The sequence below is a fragment of the Chiloscyllium plagiosum genome, unplaced genomic scaffold (genome assembly GCF_037043375.1).
Source record: "Chiloscyllium plagiosum isolate Xiang-an unplaced genomic scaffold, Cpla_swu_hap1 HiC_scaffold_33, whole genome shotgun sequence".
NCBI classification, from domain to species: domain Eukaryota; kingdom Metazoa; phylum Chordata; class Chondrichthyes; order Orectolobiformes; family Hemiscylliidae; genus Chiloscyllium; species Chiloscyllium plagiosum.
Window position 1 is genome coordinate 17,576,511 of NW_028270171.1, and position 18,195 is coordinate 17,594,705.

Below are 18,195 nucleotides of genomic sequence, written 5' to 3' on the forward strand. Positions count from 1 at the left end.
TGTTGCTTTTTGTTTAAAAAAATGAATTATGAAATACCGTGTTGTTCAGAAGCTGTCCTGGAGCAGAGGCCTAATAATGACGTGCCTGAGCAGTTTGATTAGAAAATGTCTCCTGCTGGAAGTGCTGGAATAAGCAAGAACCCAAAATCAAAGGATTTCTGGAAAGACATTGAGCGTGTGTTTGGAGTATAGAGTCATAGAGATGTACAGAATGGAAACAGACCCTTCAGTCCAACCCGTCCATGCCGACCAAATATCCCAACCCAATCTAGTCCCACCTGCCAGCACACGGCCCATATCCCTCCAAACCCTTCCTATTCATATACCCATCCAAATGCCTCTTAAATGTTGCAATTGTACAGCCTCCACCACATCTTCTGGCAGCTCATTCCATACACGTACCACCGTCTGCGTAAAAAGTTGCCCCTTAGGTCTCTTTTATATCTTTCCCCTCTCACCCTAAACCTATGCCCTCTCGTTCTGGACTCCCCGACCCCAGGGAAAAGACTTTGTCTATTTATCCTATCTGTGCCCCTCATAATTTTGTAAACCTCTATAAGGTCATCCCTCAGCCTCTCCCTATAGCATAGATTGAGAAATGGCAGCATTTTAAAAAAAAGCTTCATTCTTGTGATAGAGTCGCAATACCTTTCCCTCTGGGCTAGGAGGCCAGGGTTCAGATTTCACTTTCTCCAGGGAGGTGTGCAGTCACACGTCAGAACAAGTTAATTCATGGTTTCTTAGGAAGAGCTGTAATCCTGTCCAGGCAGCGTGCCAAGGACAGGGACTGGTAATTCCCACGTGCCTGCTTCTTTTCCATAGCTAAGTTCATTCCCCACTGTCCTTGCCAGAGGGAGTGCACTGGCTCCACCAACACTCTCAATAACTTTCCAAAAGACATACAGTCATAGAGATGTACAGCACGGAAACAGACCCTACAGTCCATCTCATCCATACTGGCCAAATATCCTAAATTAATCTAGTCCCATTTGCCAGCATTTGGCCCATATCCCTCTAAACCCTTTCCTATTCATATACCCATCCAGATGTCTTTTAGAGGCTGTAATTGTAGCAGCCTCCACCACTTCCTCTGGCAGCTCATTCCATCCACGCACCACCCTCTGTGTGAAAAAGTTGCCCTTTCGGTCCATTTTAAATTTTTTCCCTCACACTTCAAAAAAAATTATATTCAAATTCCCACTCTCTCTCCTCTGGTGGGATCCGAACCCCAGGTCCACCAGAATATTACCTAGATTAACAGTCCAGTGGTAATGGGCACCACGGGGGCTGGAGTGTGTTACCACCCTGTTTGCAATACAGAGTGATGCTAACAGCTGGGGTTCAATTCCTACGCCGTCCCTGCTACCATGAAAGAGCCTCCTTTTCGACCTCTGGCCTCACCTGTGGCATGGTGACCCTCACATTAAGCCACCACCAGTCATCTCTCTCTAATGAGAAAGTAGCCCTACAATCTGGTCAGAGTGTAATAACTTTACCTTTACGTCACCAAACGTCAACAGACTTTCCATCAGATCCAGTGTTGGTTTGTATATCGCCTCAGGTTTTCCAGTTCAATGAGTGAAAAGGTAACAAATGGTGGTCTCTCGGAAATCACATTATATAAGAAAAAAACGGTTGTCTAATTTTATGGAATAAATGACAAAAATCTCATAACATTAAGTGGTTTGGATTTTCCCGTCTTCGTTATCCATATCTTTGCACAGGCTCATGGTGTCAGGGGTGCCTGTACATTTTGAGGTGAATTTTGAAGGAGATTGCCATTAGAAGTCTAGGAAGTCCCTGTGTGACTATTGGTGATTCATCAATACATGTATGTAACCCCTTATTTGCATAACCATTGAAGCTTGAATTTAGAAATGTCAATAAAGCACAGGGAAACCTGACTTACACTCATTTGTTTATCCAAGTTATGAATAGTTGAACTTTGTACTTAGTTCCAACAAACAGCAACATGGCTCAGTCCTATCACTATCTGCTCTTACTACTATCCCAACTACCCCTTCCAGCCTTCCCAACCTGTCCCAAATGTGATCCATAACTAAATATGGGGAGGCATGTTTTTGTCCAGCCTGTTATTAGCAGCAAAGGGAGAATTGAAATGTAGGTCCATTTTATGCCTTTGTTATAGCTTTAACATTATAGAATGATTAAGATTATTTTAATTACAAGCTAAGAATAGTGAAAACAACTTAAAGACTCGCATTTATATCAAGCCTTTCTCGACTTTAGAACATTCCGAAGTGATTCATAACAAATTAAGAATGTTTTAAACCTCAATGGCTGCCGTTATGTGAGGAAACAAGACCAACGTTCCATAATATCATACACGGAAGTAGGCCATTCAGCCCATCAAATCTCCTTCACCATTCAATGAGATCATGGCTGATGTGATCCTCCTCAACTTCACTTTACTGCATTTTCCCAGGAGCCCTTGATTCCTTCCCTGATTAAGAATCTGCCTGAGCCTTGGGTTTACTTAATGATCCGGCCTTGCCAGCTCTCTGTGATGAAGAATTACTCAGATTCAGTCTCCCCTGAGAGAAGGAATTCCTACTCATTGTTGTCCCAAATGAGTGACCCTATTGTTCTGAGATTATGCCCTGTGATCCTGGACTCTCCCACAAGAGGACAACAGCTGTTAAGTTGTCTGAGAATCTTAAATATGTCAACAAGGTGGTCTCCTAATTCTTCTAAACTCCAATGATTACAGGTCCAATCCATTCAATCTCTTTTTGTAAGATAATTCTTCCATACCTGGTATCAACCTTCCCTGCTCAGCCTCCAACACCAGTATATCTTTCCTGAAACAAGGGACCCATAAAATAATTCATAGTATTCCAGCTGTGGCTACCCAGAAACAACAACTGGATGTTGGTCAGATAATCTACTTCTGCCAATGTTATTAAGAAACGGATGTTGGCCAAGTCACTGGGGGTAACTGCCTGGCTTTCTCCCAATATGGACCCCCACAGACTGTAGTCACATGCGACCGTGTGACGCTTCACCTGGTGGGCCGTCAAAATTGACCTTCTCTCAAAACCTTTGAGTTTGATTTGAATCCACAATCCTCTGACTCAGAGGCAACGGTGCAGTCTTCTGAGCCGCAAGGATACGTAAGCCATTGGTCAGAGGGGTAGGTCGATGCAAACTCTCCAGAGACAAATACGGCATGCCCCTTCATCAATCTGAGAACAGAAATGTAACGTTATTAATTCTGGGGGAGGAAGGTTCCATAAATACCCAAAAGTATCAACTCCAGATCTATGTCAAATTTCCCTCACAGACGTGTTGTGCCTTGAGTCAAACTAACTCACAGTAGGCAAGATTATCGAATTAATCTTTAACTTCACATCTCCCACTGAGAGGGCAACGGAACAGTATGTTCATATCTCGCAATATACTACAACATTATGACAAAAGAAATGGTAGGATCGTGCAGCGATTGGTGCAATGTCAGCCATGTGGGCCTCATAGAATATGAGTTCCCTGATTGGGGCTGTTAGTCTGGTCCACTCAGGGAGTTCTGGCTGACAGATATAAATAGGAGCGTTGGAGGTTCTGTTCACTCTGAGAGCTGGCTCTGAGGGAGCCGGATCAGTGTCATGTACCATGCACCTGTGAATAAAGAGTGATGTGGTGATGGGATACCGGCCGCTGTGCAGTTATTTCAATCTAACAATGTGAATAACCATAAATCCTCAACAAATGGTGCAGAAGATCATTGGGTGATGTAGTCTGATCTGCTTAACTGTCCCTGAAAGATGGCCCCTTGGATTGTGTGGCACTTTACCCAGTGGACCATCAACATTGACCTCTTCTCAAAAATATTAGGAGGGCCAGAGTCCCACTGGAGAAATGGAGAAAAGTCTTGTATGGGAACAGGAAGAGACCATTCAGCCCCTCAAGCCTCTTCTGCTATATATTTACTTCATGGCAGATTCAGAACTTAAACCTATCCGGCCACTTTGTCTCATAAGAACTTAAAGCCTGGTCTAACACAACAGAAACCGTTTTATGTGTAAAACAACGTAACATAGAATTCATCAAAATGCGAAATGATCAATAGAAAATACTAGAAATATCCCATGGTACTATTTTCAAGATGAGCAGAAGAGATGCTAACAGTGTATGTTCAATCAACATAGCAAAACAAATTATTTTACATAGTTGTTTCTGAGAACTTTAACACCCAATTTGCGCTGTTGCATTTCCCACATCACAACATATTACACTTCACTGAGGTATGCTGGAATAACCAAAGGGGATCAAACGCATTGCTGATAGTCAACTACTTCCTTTCAAAGGTCAAAGTGAGCAGGGCAACAGGCTTGAAGTTCAAAATAGCCAACCCCAGTTCCTACGTCTGGATTGTTGAAGCTGCCACAGGGTTATCTGTTATCTCTGCCAGCCTTGGGCGACTCCCTGTGTGGAGTTTGCACATTCTCCCCGTGTCTGCGTGGGTTTCCTCCGGGTGCTCCAGTTTGCTCCCACAGTTCAAAGATATGCAAGTCAGGTGAATTGGCCATGGGAAATTGTCCAGAGTGTTCAGGGATGTGTGGGTTAGATCCATTAGTCAGGGTAAATGGAGAGTTATAGGGTAGGGGAATGAGTCTGGGTGGGTTACTCTTTGGAGGGTCGATGTGGACTTGTTGGGCTGAAGGGCCTGTTTCCACACTCTATGGATTCAAAGAACAATCTATGAACAATCCATGCATTGCACCCACAACCAGAGACTTCCGCAAGATGACAAAGCATTCGTCAGACATACCGCAACAATTGTTCTATGTTTTATCAAGGCTTGACTTCTGCCCATTTTCAAGGGGCCAGACCTTGCACTGCAAACTTATCTCTGATCACTTGCCTCAAACTGCTCTGTGAGAGATTAATTGCTATTGTTAACTTCAACAAAGCTATTTCAATCCCTTTCTGTAATATTCAGATAAACAGGGCAACTGTTTGCAATTTATCATGGTTTTGTTTAGCACTTTCGAGGAGATATGCTTCATTTCTCGATATTATTACATTCACGTGTCTATGGATATCTATCCATATTCTCAAGCTAAGAACAAAAAATGATTACACCTAAATATACACAGTATGTATATGAGTGTTTACTTCATTTTTGCATAGACATGGATCTCACACCATGGCCCTAGAGGACTTCTCTCTCATTATGGAGAGATAACTGGTGGTGGCTTTAACCTGAGGCTCACCACATCTTGTGATGGAGCATCCTTTATAGTAACCTTAGCCTGTGCAGGAATTGAACCCACACTGTTAGCAATACACTGCATTGCAAACCAACCAACTAAGCTAACCAACATCTTCTTGTACAGAAAGACAGATAAATGACAAGATTGACATTCTTACAAAGATACATATGTCCACACATGCTTACACACAGATATACACACAAAAACATATACAAGCAGGGGCAATGGTAAGTGCACAGACATGGACATGCAAGTACAACACATGGACATTTATATCATATACTCACGTATGCACATATACATAGACACACAAACAGTCACATATACAGGCATGCGCACGTGCACACGCACATGCAGAAACATTGACATGTGGACAACATTACAATCCCCAGAAAGGGTCTAGAACAAATGTAAAAATTGAAAGAACTGTGAAGCTGCAAATCAGAGACAAAAACAGAAAGTGCTGGAAAAGCTCAGCAGGTCTGTGGCGTGAAATGAGAGTTTATGTTTTAGGTCCAGTGACCTTCCACAGACCTGCTGAACTTTTCCAGCAATTTTTGTGTCTGGAACAAACATTTTCAGTTTGGTCCTTTGTGAATGTTCAGTCTGTTTGTGTGAATAATCACATTTTCTTTTAGGCTTCTGCCAACCTATTCCAAATATACTCTGACATGCCTGCAACCTCATTCCCTTTTTGTTTTTCTCTCTCTTTCTCTGTCTCACGCACACACACTACACACACAAACACATACACACACACAAACTCAAACACACCTACAGATACACACACACATGCACACAAACTTGTACAGACTCAGACACATACAAACATACACAGAGACATACAAACACACTCAGACACATGCACACACACTACACACATACAAACACACAAACACTGACACACACACAGACACATGCACACACACTACATACACACAAACACAGACACACACATACATACAGACATACACAAACATACACACAGACACATGTACACAAAAACATACACCAACACTCACACACACTCACACCCACACTCACACACACACATACACAGACACAACACACAGACACAACACACACACACACCCACTCACACACACACACACACAGATACACACACACTCACAGAATAGAGATACAAAGACCTTCAAACCAAATACAGAGCTTCCCCAACCCCAGAACGAACACACAAACCCTCTGAATCTAAGAACATGTGGAGGCTGGCCCCTGTTCTACAGATGATGTCATGAAGCACTGACATTGTATGAATGAGAAATAGGGGCTGAGGACACACTATTATTGTCTCTGGAGGTAGCCGTACTGGGATGGGAAGAGAGGCTGTAGCCATGATGGGACAGGTAAGGGAGGAGCAAATTGAAGCACGTTCCATTGAGCTAGGGAGAAGTATTGGGGGATGGAGATGTCAAGGGCTGAAAAGAGGCAAGAAAGGATTATTAAATGCCCTGGTCACAGTCAACACAGAGTGACTCAGGTCCCACTGATCTCTGATGTTGTATATTCTTAATAATTCTCTTTTTTTATTCAGATAATGAGGAGGTGAAAGCAAACACTGGAACCCTTTCAGAAAAAAAAGATCTGTGGAAAAGAAGTTTCAACATGCTTGGAAAAGAAAGAATGAGTTTTTTGCGGCTGATTTTCACTTTGATCCTCACCACTGCTCAGTGTGCCACAGAAGGTAAGCCATTTCTCCTTTTTTAGAAATATTCCTGAGTTTCCTGAACATGGATTTGAGTTTACATTGAGGCACATTATGTAATCTGTATGTCACTTATTGTTCCACTGTGCTCCACCAACGCCATCTTACACAGAAGTTTTGGTGCAGAAAGAGACCATTCGGCCCTAACTGGCCACAATCATGCTTATGTTCCATGTAATCCTTTCTTTGTCCTATTCAATCAACATACCCTTTTCTTCCTCAAGCATGTACCTAGATTGTCTTTAGATGGACCTAGCCTTTTCTCCCTGCCATCTCTTTCCTTAGAATTCATCATTGACCCCACAAGCACACACAGTTTAGAGGTCATAGAGTCATAGAGGTTTACCGTGTGGAAGCAGGCCCTTCGTTCCAACTTGTCCATGCTGCCTAGTTTTCACAGCTGATCTAGTCCCATTTGCCTTCCTCCATACCTATCCCATCCATGTACCTGCGCAAATGTTTCGTAAATGACAAAACTGTATACTCACCTCCACCACTACCTCTGGCAGCCTGTTCCGAATACACACCACCCTCTGTGTGAAACATTTGCTCCTCTGGACCCTTCTGTATCTCTCCCCTCTCACCTTAAACCCATACCCTCTAGTTTTAGACTCCCCTACCATGGGGAGAAACCGTCAGCTCTCTACCAATATCTATGCCTCTTGTGATTTTATAGCCCTCTATAAGGTCACCCCTCAGTCTCGTACGCTCCAGGGAGAAAAGTCCCAGCCTATCCAGCCTCTCCTTATAACTCCTGTTAAGCTTTTGGAGAAGGGTAGTCATTGTCATCATCACCTCTCATTTCCTCTGTTCCCCAGCCACTAATTCCAAACCATTCCCAGCTACTGGCCCAGGTAGAATCATAGAATGCCTACTGTGTGGAAATAGGCCCTTCGACCCAATAAGTCCACACTGACCCTCTTAAGAGTAACCCACCCAATCCCCAACCCTATTGTCCCATATTTACCCCTGACCAATACATCTAATCATCCCCGAATACTATGGGCAATTTAGCACAATCAATTCAACTAAACTGCACTTCTTTGGACTGTGGGAAGAAACCCACACAGACCCAGGGAGAATGCGCAAACTCCACACAGTCACCTGAGGCTGGAATCGAACCCGAGTCCCTGGTGCTGTGAGGCAGCAGTGCTAACCACTGAGCCACCGTGTCACCCAAGCATGTTGAGGTTCAAACATCCTATTCATCCCATGAGTTCGCTTGATCTCTTATGACCTCCATGAGTTCCCCATTGGTATCACCAGCAGCGTCTATCTCTGCCTCAGCCCATCTGATGTGCAAGCCCTCATTTATGTGTTTTTCACCTCCAGACCTACACAGCTCATTGACTCCTGGCTGACCTCCATCTCTTCCCTCTTCCTAGGTTCTGTTCAATCCTGAAACTGAGTCTGCTCTCATTGACCAACATTGGCTCATGCAGTTGGAGATACAGGAGGCCGACACAGCACTCCTGTCCATGGCCAAGATTCTCACCTTGCTTCCATTTCCAGTAACCAGTTGGAAAACTCTACTCAGCTGCCTTCTTTTTCTGCATTGAGTAGGGAGCCCACATTATGAGCGGGCCACAATGATCGAAGCCGTTGATATTAGATTAGATTAGATTAGATTACAGTGTGGAAACAGGCCCTTCGGCCCAACAAGTCCACACCGACCCGCCGAAGCGAAACCCACCCATACCCCTACATTTACCCCTTACCTAACACTATGGGCAATTTAGTATGGCCAGTTCACCTGACCCTGCACATCTTTGGACTGTGGGAGGAAACCGGAGCACCCGGAGGAAACCCACGCAGACACGGGGAGAACGTGCAAACTCCACACAGTCAGTCGCCTGAGGCGGGAATTGAACCCGGGTCTCTGGCGCTGTGAGGCAGCAGTGCTAACCACTGTGCCACCGTGCCGCCAAAATAAGTAACCTGGTAATCTGGTTTCAGATTAGATTCCCTTCACTGTGGAAATAGGCCCTTCGCCCCAACAAGTCCACACCGACCCTCCGAAGAGTGACCCACCCAGACCCATTCCCCTACATTTCCCCCTGACTAATGCACCTAACACTATGGGCAATTTAGCACGGCCTCTTCACCTGACTTGCACCTCTTTGGATTGTGTGAGGAAACCAGAACAGTCAGAGGAAACCCATGCAGACACGGGGAGAATGTTCAAACTCCACACAGACAGTCACCTGAGGCTAGAATCGAACCCAGGTCCCTGGTGCTGTGAGGCAGCAGTACTAACCACTGAGCCACCGTGCCACCCTGATATGCTGCCTTCCTGAGATGATTTTAACCTGATCATCCACCATGCAGAAAGTCAAGAGGACGTTTGAGAAGGAGAGACATTCATAATAACCTCAGCTACTTTGTGAATTAAATCTACATTGCTGGTCTTACCCTGCATTAGCAAAGCAGCTGTGCAGTAAACTGAGCTAGCCACACACCCCACCGCCATACCAAAGTTTTATGCACGCTGTTTTAAGCCTGAGTTGAGGCTCAGTGGCAACACACAAACCAACGTTAGAAGTATCTATTTTTCACACCAAGAATGCAACTGAACTATATCAAGCGATTCTTTTGGAATAGATATCAAACCTTCTCTCGCGTAAAATTAAAAATCTGAAATTAAGAGGCTAATAATGGCCGTGAAACTGTAGTTGATTGTCAGGAAAAACCCATCTGGTTCATTAATGTCCTTTAGGGAAGGAAACAGCCATCCTTACCCAGTTTAGCCTACACATGACTCCAGACTCACAGCAATGTGGGTGATGCCGAACTGCCCTCTGGGCAATTAGGGACTGGCAATAAATGGTGGCCCAGCCAGCGACACCCTCAATCCATAAATTAATTTGTAAAAATCTTAAAGGAGTTTGCTGGTCAGTATTGATCCCTCGTTACAGGCATCACTAAAAATGCAGGTCGTTCTGGCATTGTTGTTTGTGGGAACTTGCTGCCCACAGATTAAGCTGCTGGGTTTTCTGTATTTGAAAATTTGGAGGTGCCAGTGTTGGACTGGGGTGTACAAAGTTAAAAACCATGCAACACCAGGTTATGGTCCAACAGGTTGATTTGGAAAGCTTTTCACTGTGCCTCGGTACACGTGGTAATCAATTCAATTCAATTCAAGCAATAGCTTTTGGAGTGTCGCTCCTTAACCACCTGATGAAGGAGCAGCACTCCGAAAGCTAGTGCTCCCAAATAAACCTGTTGGACTATAATCTGGTGTTGTGTGACTTTTAACTCTGCATTTCAAAAGTTGTGACATTTTCAAAGTTACTTGATTGGCTGTGGTCATGAAAGGTGCTATAGAAACACAAGCTCTTTTTTGACAAAACAGCGCATCAAAAGATTTCCTGCTTCTTTCTGATATTTGATTTTTTAAAAATTTCAGCCTACAATATTACCAGAAGTTTGAAATGCTACACTGACTACATGACAGAGATAGACTGCAAATGGATGGAAAATGCAAAGGCAAGGGAATACATTCCAATGGAATTACATTACATGAAGGTGACGGAAGCCAAGAAACAATACCTGTTAGTATTCCAAAATTCATTTGTACAAAGTGCTCTAATTCCTGGACAAGAAAGAAAACTTGCTTGATAGATCATTTTGTTTTTATTTTTGTTAACATGGTGATCGGTCACTGAAACATAATCACAGGCTGCTCTAGACTACCTTTTACAATGTAACAGAAGCTGTTGCGCTATAGATGAAACCAAACAGAAAACAAATTAACCTACCACATATAGAAGACAGTTTAGATACATCTTTAATCTATAATACAGAGCTTTCAATGTACTTCCAAACATGATTCATTTCCTGAAATTCAGGGCTGGAGAAATTAATCCTCTGCATAACATCTTTAGGAGTCATATGACACTATGTTATAGTCCAACAGGTTTATTTGAAATCATAAGCTTTCAGAGCATTGCTCAGGTCACCTGATGAACGAGCAGCGCACCAAATTAAACCTGGTCGACTATAACCTGGTGTCATGTGACCTCTGACTTTGTCATCCCCGTCCAACACCGGCACCTCCACATCATAAGATCTTTAGGTTCTAATTAATTGGTGCCCCTAGTTGCTTTGCTGTGCACTGTGGAGTCTTTTTACATGACTATCCATAAAACTGAGAACTTAGACTTTCTCAGTTTCTAATAAACTGCCAATTTCTGACCAAACTCTTTTGGTTTGGAAACTATGCAAACTGAACATTCTATTGAGGTAACTACATTTTTCCTGAACTGTTCTGTCCTCCTGTAAGGAGAGAAAATTGATTTGATTTGATTTAATATTATCATGATCCATTTAAGACTTCTGTCAACTGCCCTAAAACCTTTCAATTTCTGGATTTTCTAAACTTAAATCAACTTTTGATTATTCTGAAGTAGAGAAAAGCCTTATAAGTTGTAAACCCCACAACACAAGCATCCTATTCCATTACACTCCTGGAGTTTGCAATCACCTCCTCTGATACATATTGGATTAGATTACTGCTCTAAAAAGGATTGTCTAATGGTACTTTTCTTTTTAAAAAATTCACAAAAATAACCTACACCCATATGCCACTATTTTGAAATCCAAACTGTAAAGGATATATGTACAGATATATATAAAACACTTTTCACCATGCAGGATAAATCAAGATTCATTTTTGTTTTCTCCTGAAGCTACCACCACCCACTGATATATCATCCCCTTTACAGCAATAGGCAACACTTTTGCCTTTGGGTCAGAAGGTTCAATGTCTTTTTTGGAGGTTTGAACACAGAACTCTAGTCTGGCATTCTACATGTGAAGCATTTCAGGGCATCCCAAGTTGTGAAGGGCGCTATACAAATGCATGTTCGCTGTTAAGGGCCAAAACACTGCGCGGGCAATCGACGATGGTTTCAAGGTCATGATTAGAATTCCGGTGTTTTTGATTTCAAATTCCAACATCTGCTATGGTAGAATTTGGAACTTTTAAAGATGAACACATTAGACGCCTAAAAGCAAGTGACTTGCTTTTTCAGTTCCTTTCAAGAAAATCAGAGGAGAAAGACAAATGGAAAGGAATTAGAAGTAATGAAGGTGACAATGGGACTGGGAGGAGGCGATGGCCTAGTGGTATTATCACTAGATAGTTAAACTAGTGACTCTGAGGATGAATGTTCAAAACCTGCCATAGATGGTAGAATTTGAAATCTATAAAACTGGAATTCTACTGATGACCATCCTCAGGGAGGGGGGAAGAAGATCCATCTGGTTCACTAAGGAAGGGGACTGCAGTCGTTACCTGGTCTGGCCTTCATGTAACTCCAGATCCATAACAATGTAATTGTTTCTTCGCTACCTTATGGACAATGATGTTAGCCTGGCCAGTGACTCACATCCTGGGAATGAGTGTAAAAATGAAGGGGGCTCTGTATCAGAACGCTGGCTGTGATCTGGAAATTCACTTTCTGGTTTGAGGCAGCTATAGTAATGAGGAAAAAAAAACACCCTTTTGTGTAGATGGCCCCACGGAGCATTATGCTTCCTAGTCCAAGGAAACTCCTCATGAGTGTCATCCAGGTGGCATTGAATAGGAAAGGTCCAGAGACTGGAAGGGGAATTTTGGGTAGGGTGCATGCTAGGCAATACAAGGCTGGGAATGAAGCTAACGCACAAGGACTTTTTTGTTAATTTTTTTTCTTTTTTTGTTCTATATTCCCACACTACCACCTGACAGAGGTAGTGCTTATTTTTCCCCAACTCACAAGGATGTAAGTAGGAATCTAGCCCAATAACTGTCCAAGTGGGATCATAGCATCACAAAATCCCAACAGTGTGGGAAGGTACCAGACCTGCACAGCTTTGGACTGTAGGACAAAATCAGAGCATCCAGCAGAAACGGGGACAATGTGCAAACTCCATACAGTCAGTCACCTTAGGGTGGAAGCGAACCCTGTTCTCTGGTACTGTAAGACAGCAGTGCTAACCACTGAGCCACACAAGCCATTAACATAAAGTAGGACAAAAGCAGAAGTGATGCAATTTTTTTTTAGCAATTTATGGAACTGAGCATTCCTGACTAGGCCAGCTTTTATTGCCCATCCTTAATTGCCCATCTTTGTAGTTAAGAGGTGACCACAGTACTGTAGGTCTGGATCCACATGTAGGCCCGACCTGGTATTCATGTCCTAAATGACATTAGTGAAGTAGATGGGTTTTTACAATGGCTTCAAGGTACCTTTTAGACTCTTAATTCCAGATTTTTATTGAATTCAAATCCAACAATCATTGTATGACAAGATTCAGACCCGGATGTCTGGCACGTTACCTCTGTCTTTGGATTGAAGTAATGTCACCACAGCCTTACCAAACCATGTAGCCTGCTCTGTCATTGGAAAGAGATGACTGGTGGTGGTTTCACCTGAGGGTCACCCTGCCTCAGGTGAGGGAGGGAGAGGTTGAGAAGGAGAGTCCTTCAGGATAGCTAGGCAGAAGTGGGTACGGCAGATACTGGAGATTAGAGTCAAGATTAGAATGGTGCTGGAAAAGCACAGCAGGTCAGGCAGCATCCGAGGAGCAGGAAAATCGACGTTTCGGGCAAAAGCCCTTCAACGGGAATGAGGAATTATCTCCTTCAGGATAACCTCAGCTGGTGATGGGAATTGAATCCACATTATTGGCATCACTCACCAACCATCCAGCCAACTGAGCTAAGGAAGAAGCTTGAGAACCAATTTGTTCAGGCCTGTAGGGACAAAGCATAATGTTAACAAGGTACTTCTCTGTTTTCAGGCAAAAGAAATGCGACTTGACCAAATCCCCAGGGAACACGTTCAGCTCTGATATTAACTGGAGGTGTACCATTGAGGATAACAGTTACGCCGTCTCATTTCGATATAACTATGTTTTTAAACCGGAAAGGCCCATCCACCTGAGCAAGTCCTTCAGACCTTTGGAAAACAGTAAGTTGAGCTTAGAAATCAACAAAGCTCTGAGACTGTCTCGTCTTGGTGATCTTCCTCATTCAACAGGGGAAACACGCCCTTCAGTTGCTCAGGATTAACCTTCTGTCTTGTTTGTCCCTTCAATTCTCAGTCAAACCTCAACCTCCATTTAACCTAAGTGTTACCAACACCCTGGAAGGGGATTACTTACTGTCCTGGCAGACAATCTACACAAGAAATTCATCCAATCGGCTCTTTGGAAGGTTACAGTACGAAATCAACTACAAGCGAAGCCGGGATTCATGGGAGGTACAGAATGGATTTGATTTGATTTGTTATTGTCACATCTACCAAGATACAGTGAACAGTATTGTTTTACATTCTTTCAAGACAAACCTTACCTAAGTACATCAGGGTCATAGCACAGAATGTAGAATATAGTGTTCCAGCTAGAGAGAAAGATCAACTCTAACTATGAGAGGTCTGTTCAGAAGTCTGATTTAAAATTCACACAACACCAAGTTATAGTCCAACAGGTTTATTTGGAAGCACTAGCTTTCGGAGCGTTGCGCCTTTAGCAGGTAGCTAGTGGGGCAGGATCATAAGACACAGAATTTATAGCAAAAGATCCTGCTCCATTAGCCACCTGATGAAGGACCAGTGCTCCAAAAGCTAGTGCTTTCAAATAAACCTGTTGGACTATAACCTAGTGTTGTGTGATTTTTAACTTTGTGCACCCCAGTCCAACACTGGTATGTCCATATCATAAGTCTGATAACAGCGGGAAAAAAGCTGTTCTTGAATCTGTAAATGATACAATCATGATTTCAAGTTAATGGTGAAGAAGTCACAAAAGTGATTCAGTAGACTGATTCCTGGGGTGATAGGGTTGACGTACTAACAACAGCGAAATAGGTTATGTCGTAATTCATCACAGTTCAGAAGAATGAAGGGTGATTATGTTCCAATTGTGTTGAAACAGGAAGATGGAGGGGAGGGGAGCGGTTTCACAGAGTAGATGTTGAGAAGATGTGATTGGGGAAACTCATTTAAAACTGAGATACACAGGACTTCTGTCTCCCAGTTGGTACTGAATGTCTGGAATTCTCTACCCCAGACAGTTAGATTAGATTAGATTACTTACAGTGTGGAAACAGGCCCTTCGGCCCAACAAGTCCACACCGCCCCACCGAAGCGCAACCCACCCATACCCCTACATGTACCCCTTACCTAACACTACGGGCAATTTAGCATGGCCAATTCACCTGACCTGCACATCTTTGGACTGTGGGAGGAAACCGGAGCACCTGGAGGAAACCCACGCAGACACGGGGAGAACGTGCAAACTCCACACAGTCAGTCGCCTGAGTCGGGAATTGAACCCGGGTCTCTGGCGCTAACCACTGTGCCACCGTGCCACCCACTAAGGTTGTGGAGGCTAGATCAATGAAAGTATTTACAGAGGAGGGAGATAGATTTTGGAAATATCAAGCCGAGGGCTGTGATGGGCTGGCATGAGAAAAGTTGAGGCCCCAGGATAGGCTTGAGAGGCCAAATGGCCTACCCCACTCCTTCTATTTCTCATTTTTGTATGATTCTCAAATGAAAGGTCGCAGTTGTCAGGAAACTCTCTTGAGGGCTGGGCTCTCAGTAATCCTCAGAGTCCAAAACATCAGGCAGCCATATTGAATTGAATTGAATAATTTATTGTCACTTGTATTTCACAAATAAACACAGTAAAATGTGTAATATGGTGCCACGCTCCAGGGCATTTTGAGTTACAGAAGATATTAAGGTTACAAATAATAGAGTTCTTCCTCCCTTCGTGTGCTCAACTTGACATCGGGAGTGAGGATCGACGTTTCGGGATTCCTGAAGAAGGGCTCATGCCCGAAACGTCGATTCTCCTGCTCCTTGGATGCTGCCTGACCTGCTGTGCTTTTCCAGCAACACATTTTCAGCTCGGATCTCCAGCATCTGCAGCCCTCACTTTCTCCATCGGGAGTGAGGGGGTTGTTCTCCAAAATTGGCTTCAGGCCCACACCCCCCCCCCCCTCCATATCATGGACCGTTCCAAGGGACCCGCTCCAGGGCTGCCACCACTCTGCCAGCGGAGGTACCACCCTGGGTCTACCACGCCACCACCGATGTAACCACTGTTCCCATCGATTCGCTGGGAATACTGATTCTGGCCTACCGCATCGCCACAGCTGACCAACACCCCCACAGATACTGTCTTCACTGCCGCCCCTCCTCAGATCCTCTGATGTCACAGCGCCATCTTTCATCACTGGGCCCACAGTTGCTGGCGTCACCAGCTTTTGGAGGGCTCACCCGCCCTGCGCCCCCCCACCCCTCGCTGTGCTAGCTCTCCCACACCCCTCCCCCACCCCCAGTCATGCGCTGGGTTCACTCTTGCCCACAACCCACCCAACCCCACAATGAGCTCACTCTCCCTACCCCCTTGACCCCACACTGGGCTCACTCTCTTCCCCCCCCCCCCCCCCCCCCCCACCCATGCATTGGGTTCACTCTTCGTGCCTCCCCCCACCCTCCACACTGAGCTCACTCTCCTCACCCCCACACTGAACTCACTCTCCCCTCCCCCACACTGAGCTCACTCTCCCCTCCCCCACACTGAGCTCACTCTCCCCCCGCCCCTTCCCCGTGTTGGGCTCGCTCTCCCTGAGAAGCCTACTCCTGCTGCCATTGCGGCACATGCTCAGGGACAGGGCCCGCTCTCACCCTGCTGAAGGCGCCGAAGAAACCCATAAAGAGAAAAAAAAGCGAACAAGAGCAAAGATCAAAAGGAGAAAGAAACAAAGAAAGCAGGTGGAAGAGGATGAGTTCTGGGCCTAGTGCTCGGATGCACAGGCGCTACATCTGCCGCCATCTTGCATAAATGTGGGGCACATATCAATGCAGAAGACCACTTGGATGAACAAGTGTGAAGCCCTGGGAAGCGGTTGGAGCCGCTACATCAGGCGTCGCCACAGTCGGCTATTCCTCTGTGGCAATCTCCGGACCCGTCCCACTGACCTATCCCTATCACCTCCCACCTTCACCCACCTAGGGCCTACCTTGTTCCCAGAGCCATTCCCACCCTTTCCCCCATTTATCTGTCATCCCCCTTCCCCCTCCCCAGTCCTGACGAAGGGTCCTGCCTGAAACGCCGACTCCCTTGTTACTTGGATGCTGCCACCCTTTATCGCCTCTGAGTTCTCCAGCATCTGCAGCCCCCATTGGCTCCTAACACAAGCAACAGAGTGCAGAGGCTGAAAAGCTGGGATTTAAACATGGTGTGCTGGAAGCACTGGTGACAGAGAAACAGTTAAACATTTCAGGTCATTGACCTTTCATCCGAACTGGAACTAACTAGAGATTTAACCAAAACAAAGGAACACAGCTAGGCCCCAGGCTTTTCAGCCTGTTCCAACTCTGAGAGGGATTGAGTCGGGTCTGCAACATGACTCCAGATACAATCAACGTTTCCAATTTAACTGCAGGGGCAGAAGCAGGGAAAGGGGGAAGAAGAAAGTAAGGAGCTAAAGGCATATTCCGAAATAGGGCAGAGGGCAGGAGTGATGTAAATGAATGCAAAAGTACCAAAAGAGGAGCGGAGATGAACAGAAATGACAACAGCAGAACCATCTGCAATAAAAACAGTCATAATGGCTATCGCAGAATCCCTACAGTGTGGAAGCAGGCCATTCAGCCCAAGGAGTCCACACCGACCCTCTGAAGAGCAGGCCACCCAGACTCACCCCCACCCCTGCATTTCCCATGGCCAATCCACCTAAACTGCACATCTTTGAACTGTGGGAGGAAACCGGAGCACCCAGAGGAAACCCACCCAGACACGGGGAGAATGTGCAAGTTCCACACAGTCATAGAGATAGAAACAGACAGTCATGGAGTCATAATGATGTACAGCACGGAAACAGACCCTTTGGTCCAACTCGTCCATGCCGAGCAGATACCCCAACTTAATCTAATCCCATTTGCCAACACTTGGCCCATACCCCTCTAAACCTTTTCTATTCATATACCCATCCAGATATCTTTTAAATGTTGCAATTGTACTAGCCTCCACCACTTCCTCTGGCAGCTCATTCCATACATGTGCCCGAGGTGGGATTGAACCTGGGTCGCTGGGGCTGTGAAGCACCATGCCATCCAGTTATCATCGGAAATTGTTGGACTGCTTTTATTCCAAGAGGCTGTGAGGCGTCCAACCAAGAAATGAGGTCCTGTTCCTGTTGAGGAACATCTGTTAAGCTCATCGAGATAGCATACGAAG

General features: G+C 44.8%; 1 protein-coding gene across 2 annotated transcripts in view; it reads left to right on the forward strand.

The window, feature by feature from the left end:
• The window catches only part of csf2rb (colony stimulating factor 2 receptor subunit beta), a 65,056-nt gene that overhangs the window by 12,344 nt on the left and 34,517 nt on the right, over nt 1–18,195 (forward strand). For both annotated transcript variants that reach the window (XM_043679795.2, XM_043679796.2), the window contains 4 exons: nt 6,787–6,936; nt 10,364–10,508; nt 13,744–13,913; nt 14,047–14,204. In XM_043679795.2, the coding sequence (XP_043535730.2) occupies nt 6,858–6,936; nt 10,364–10,508; nt 13,744–13,913; nt 14,047–14,204 (552 nt within the window). In that variant the 5' untranslated portion in view covers nt 6,787–6,857. The remainder of the gene's footprint in view (nt 1–6,786; nt 6,937–10,363; nt 10,509–13,743; nt 13,914–14,046; nt 14,205–18,195) is intronic.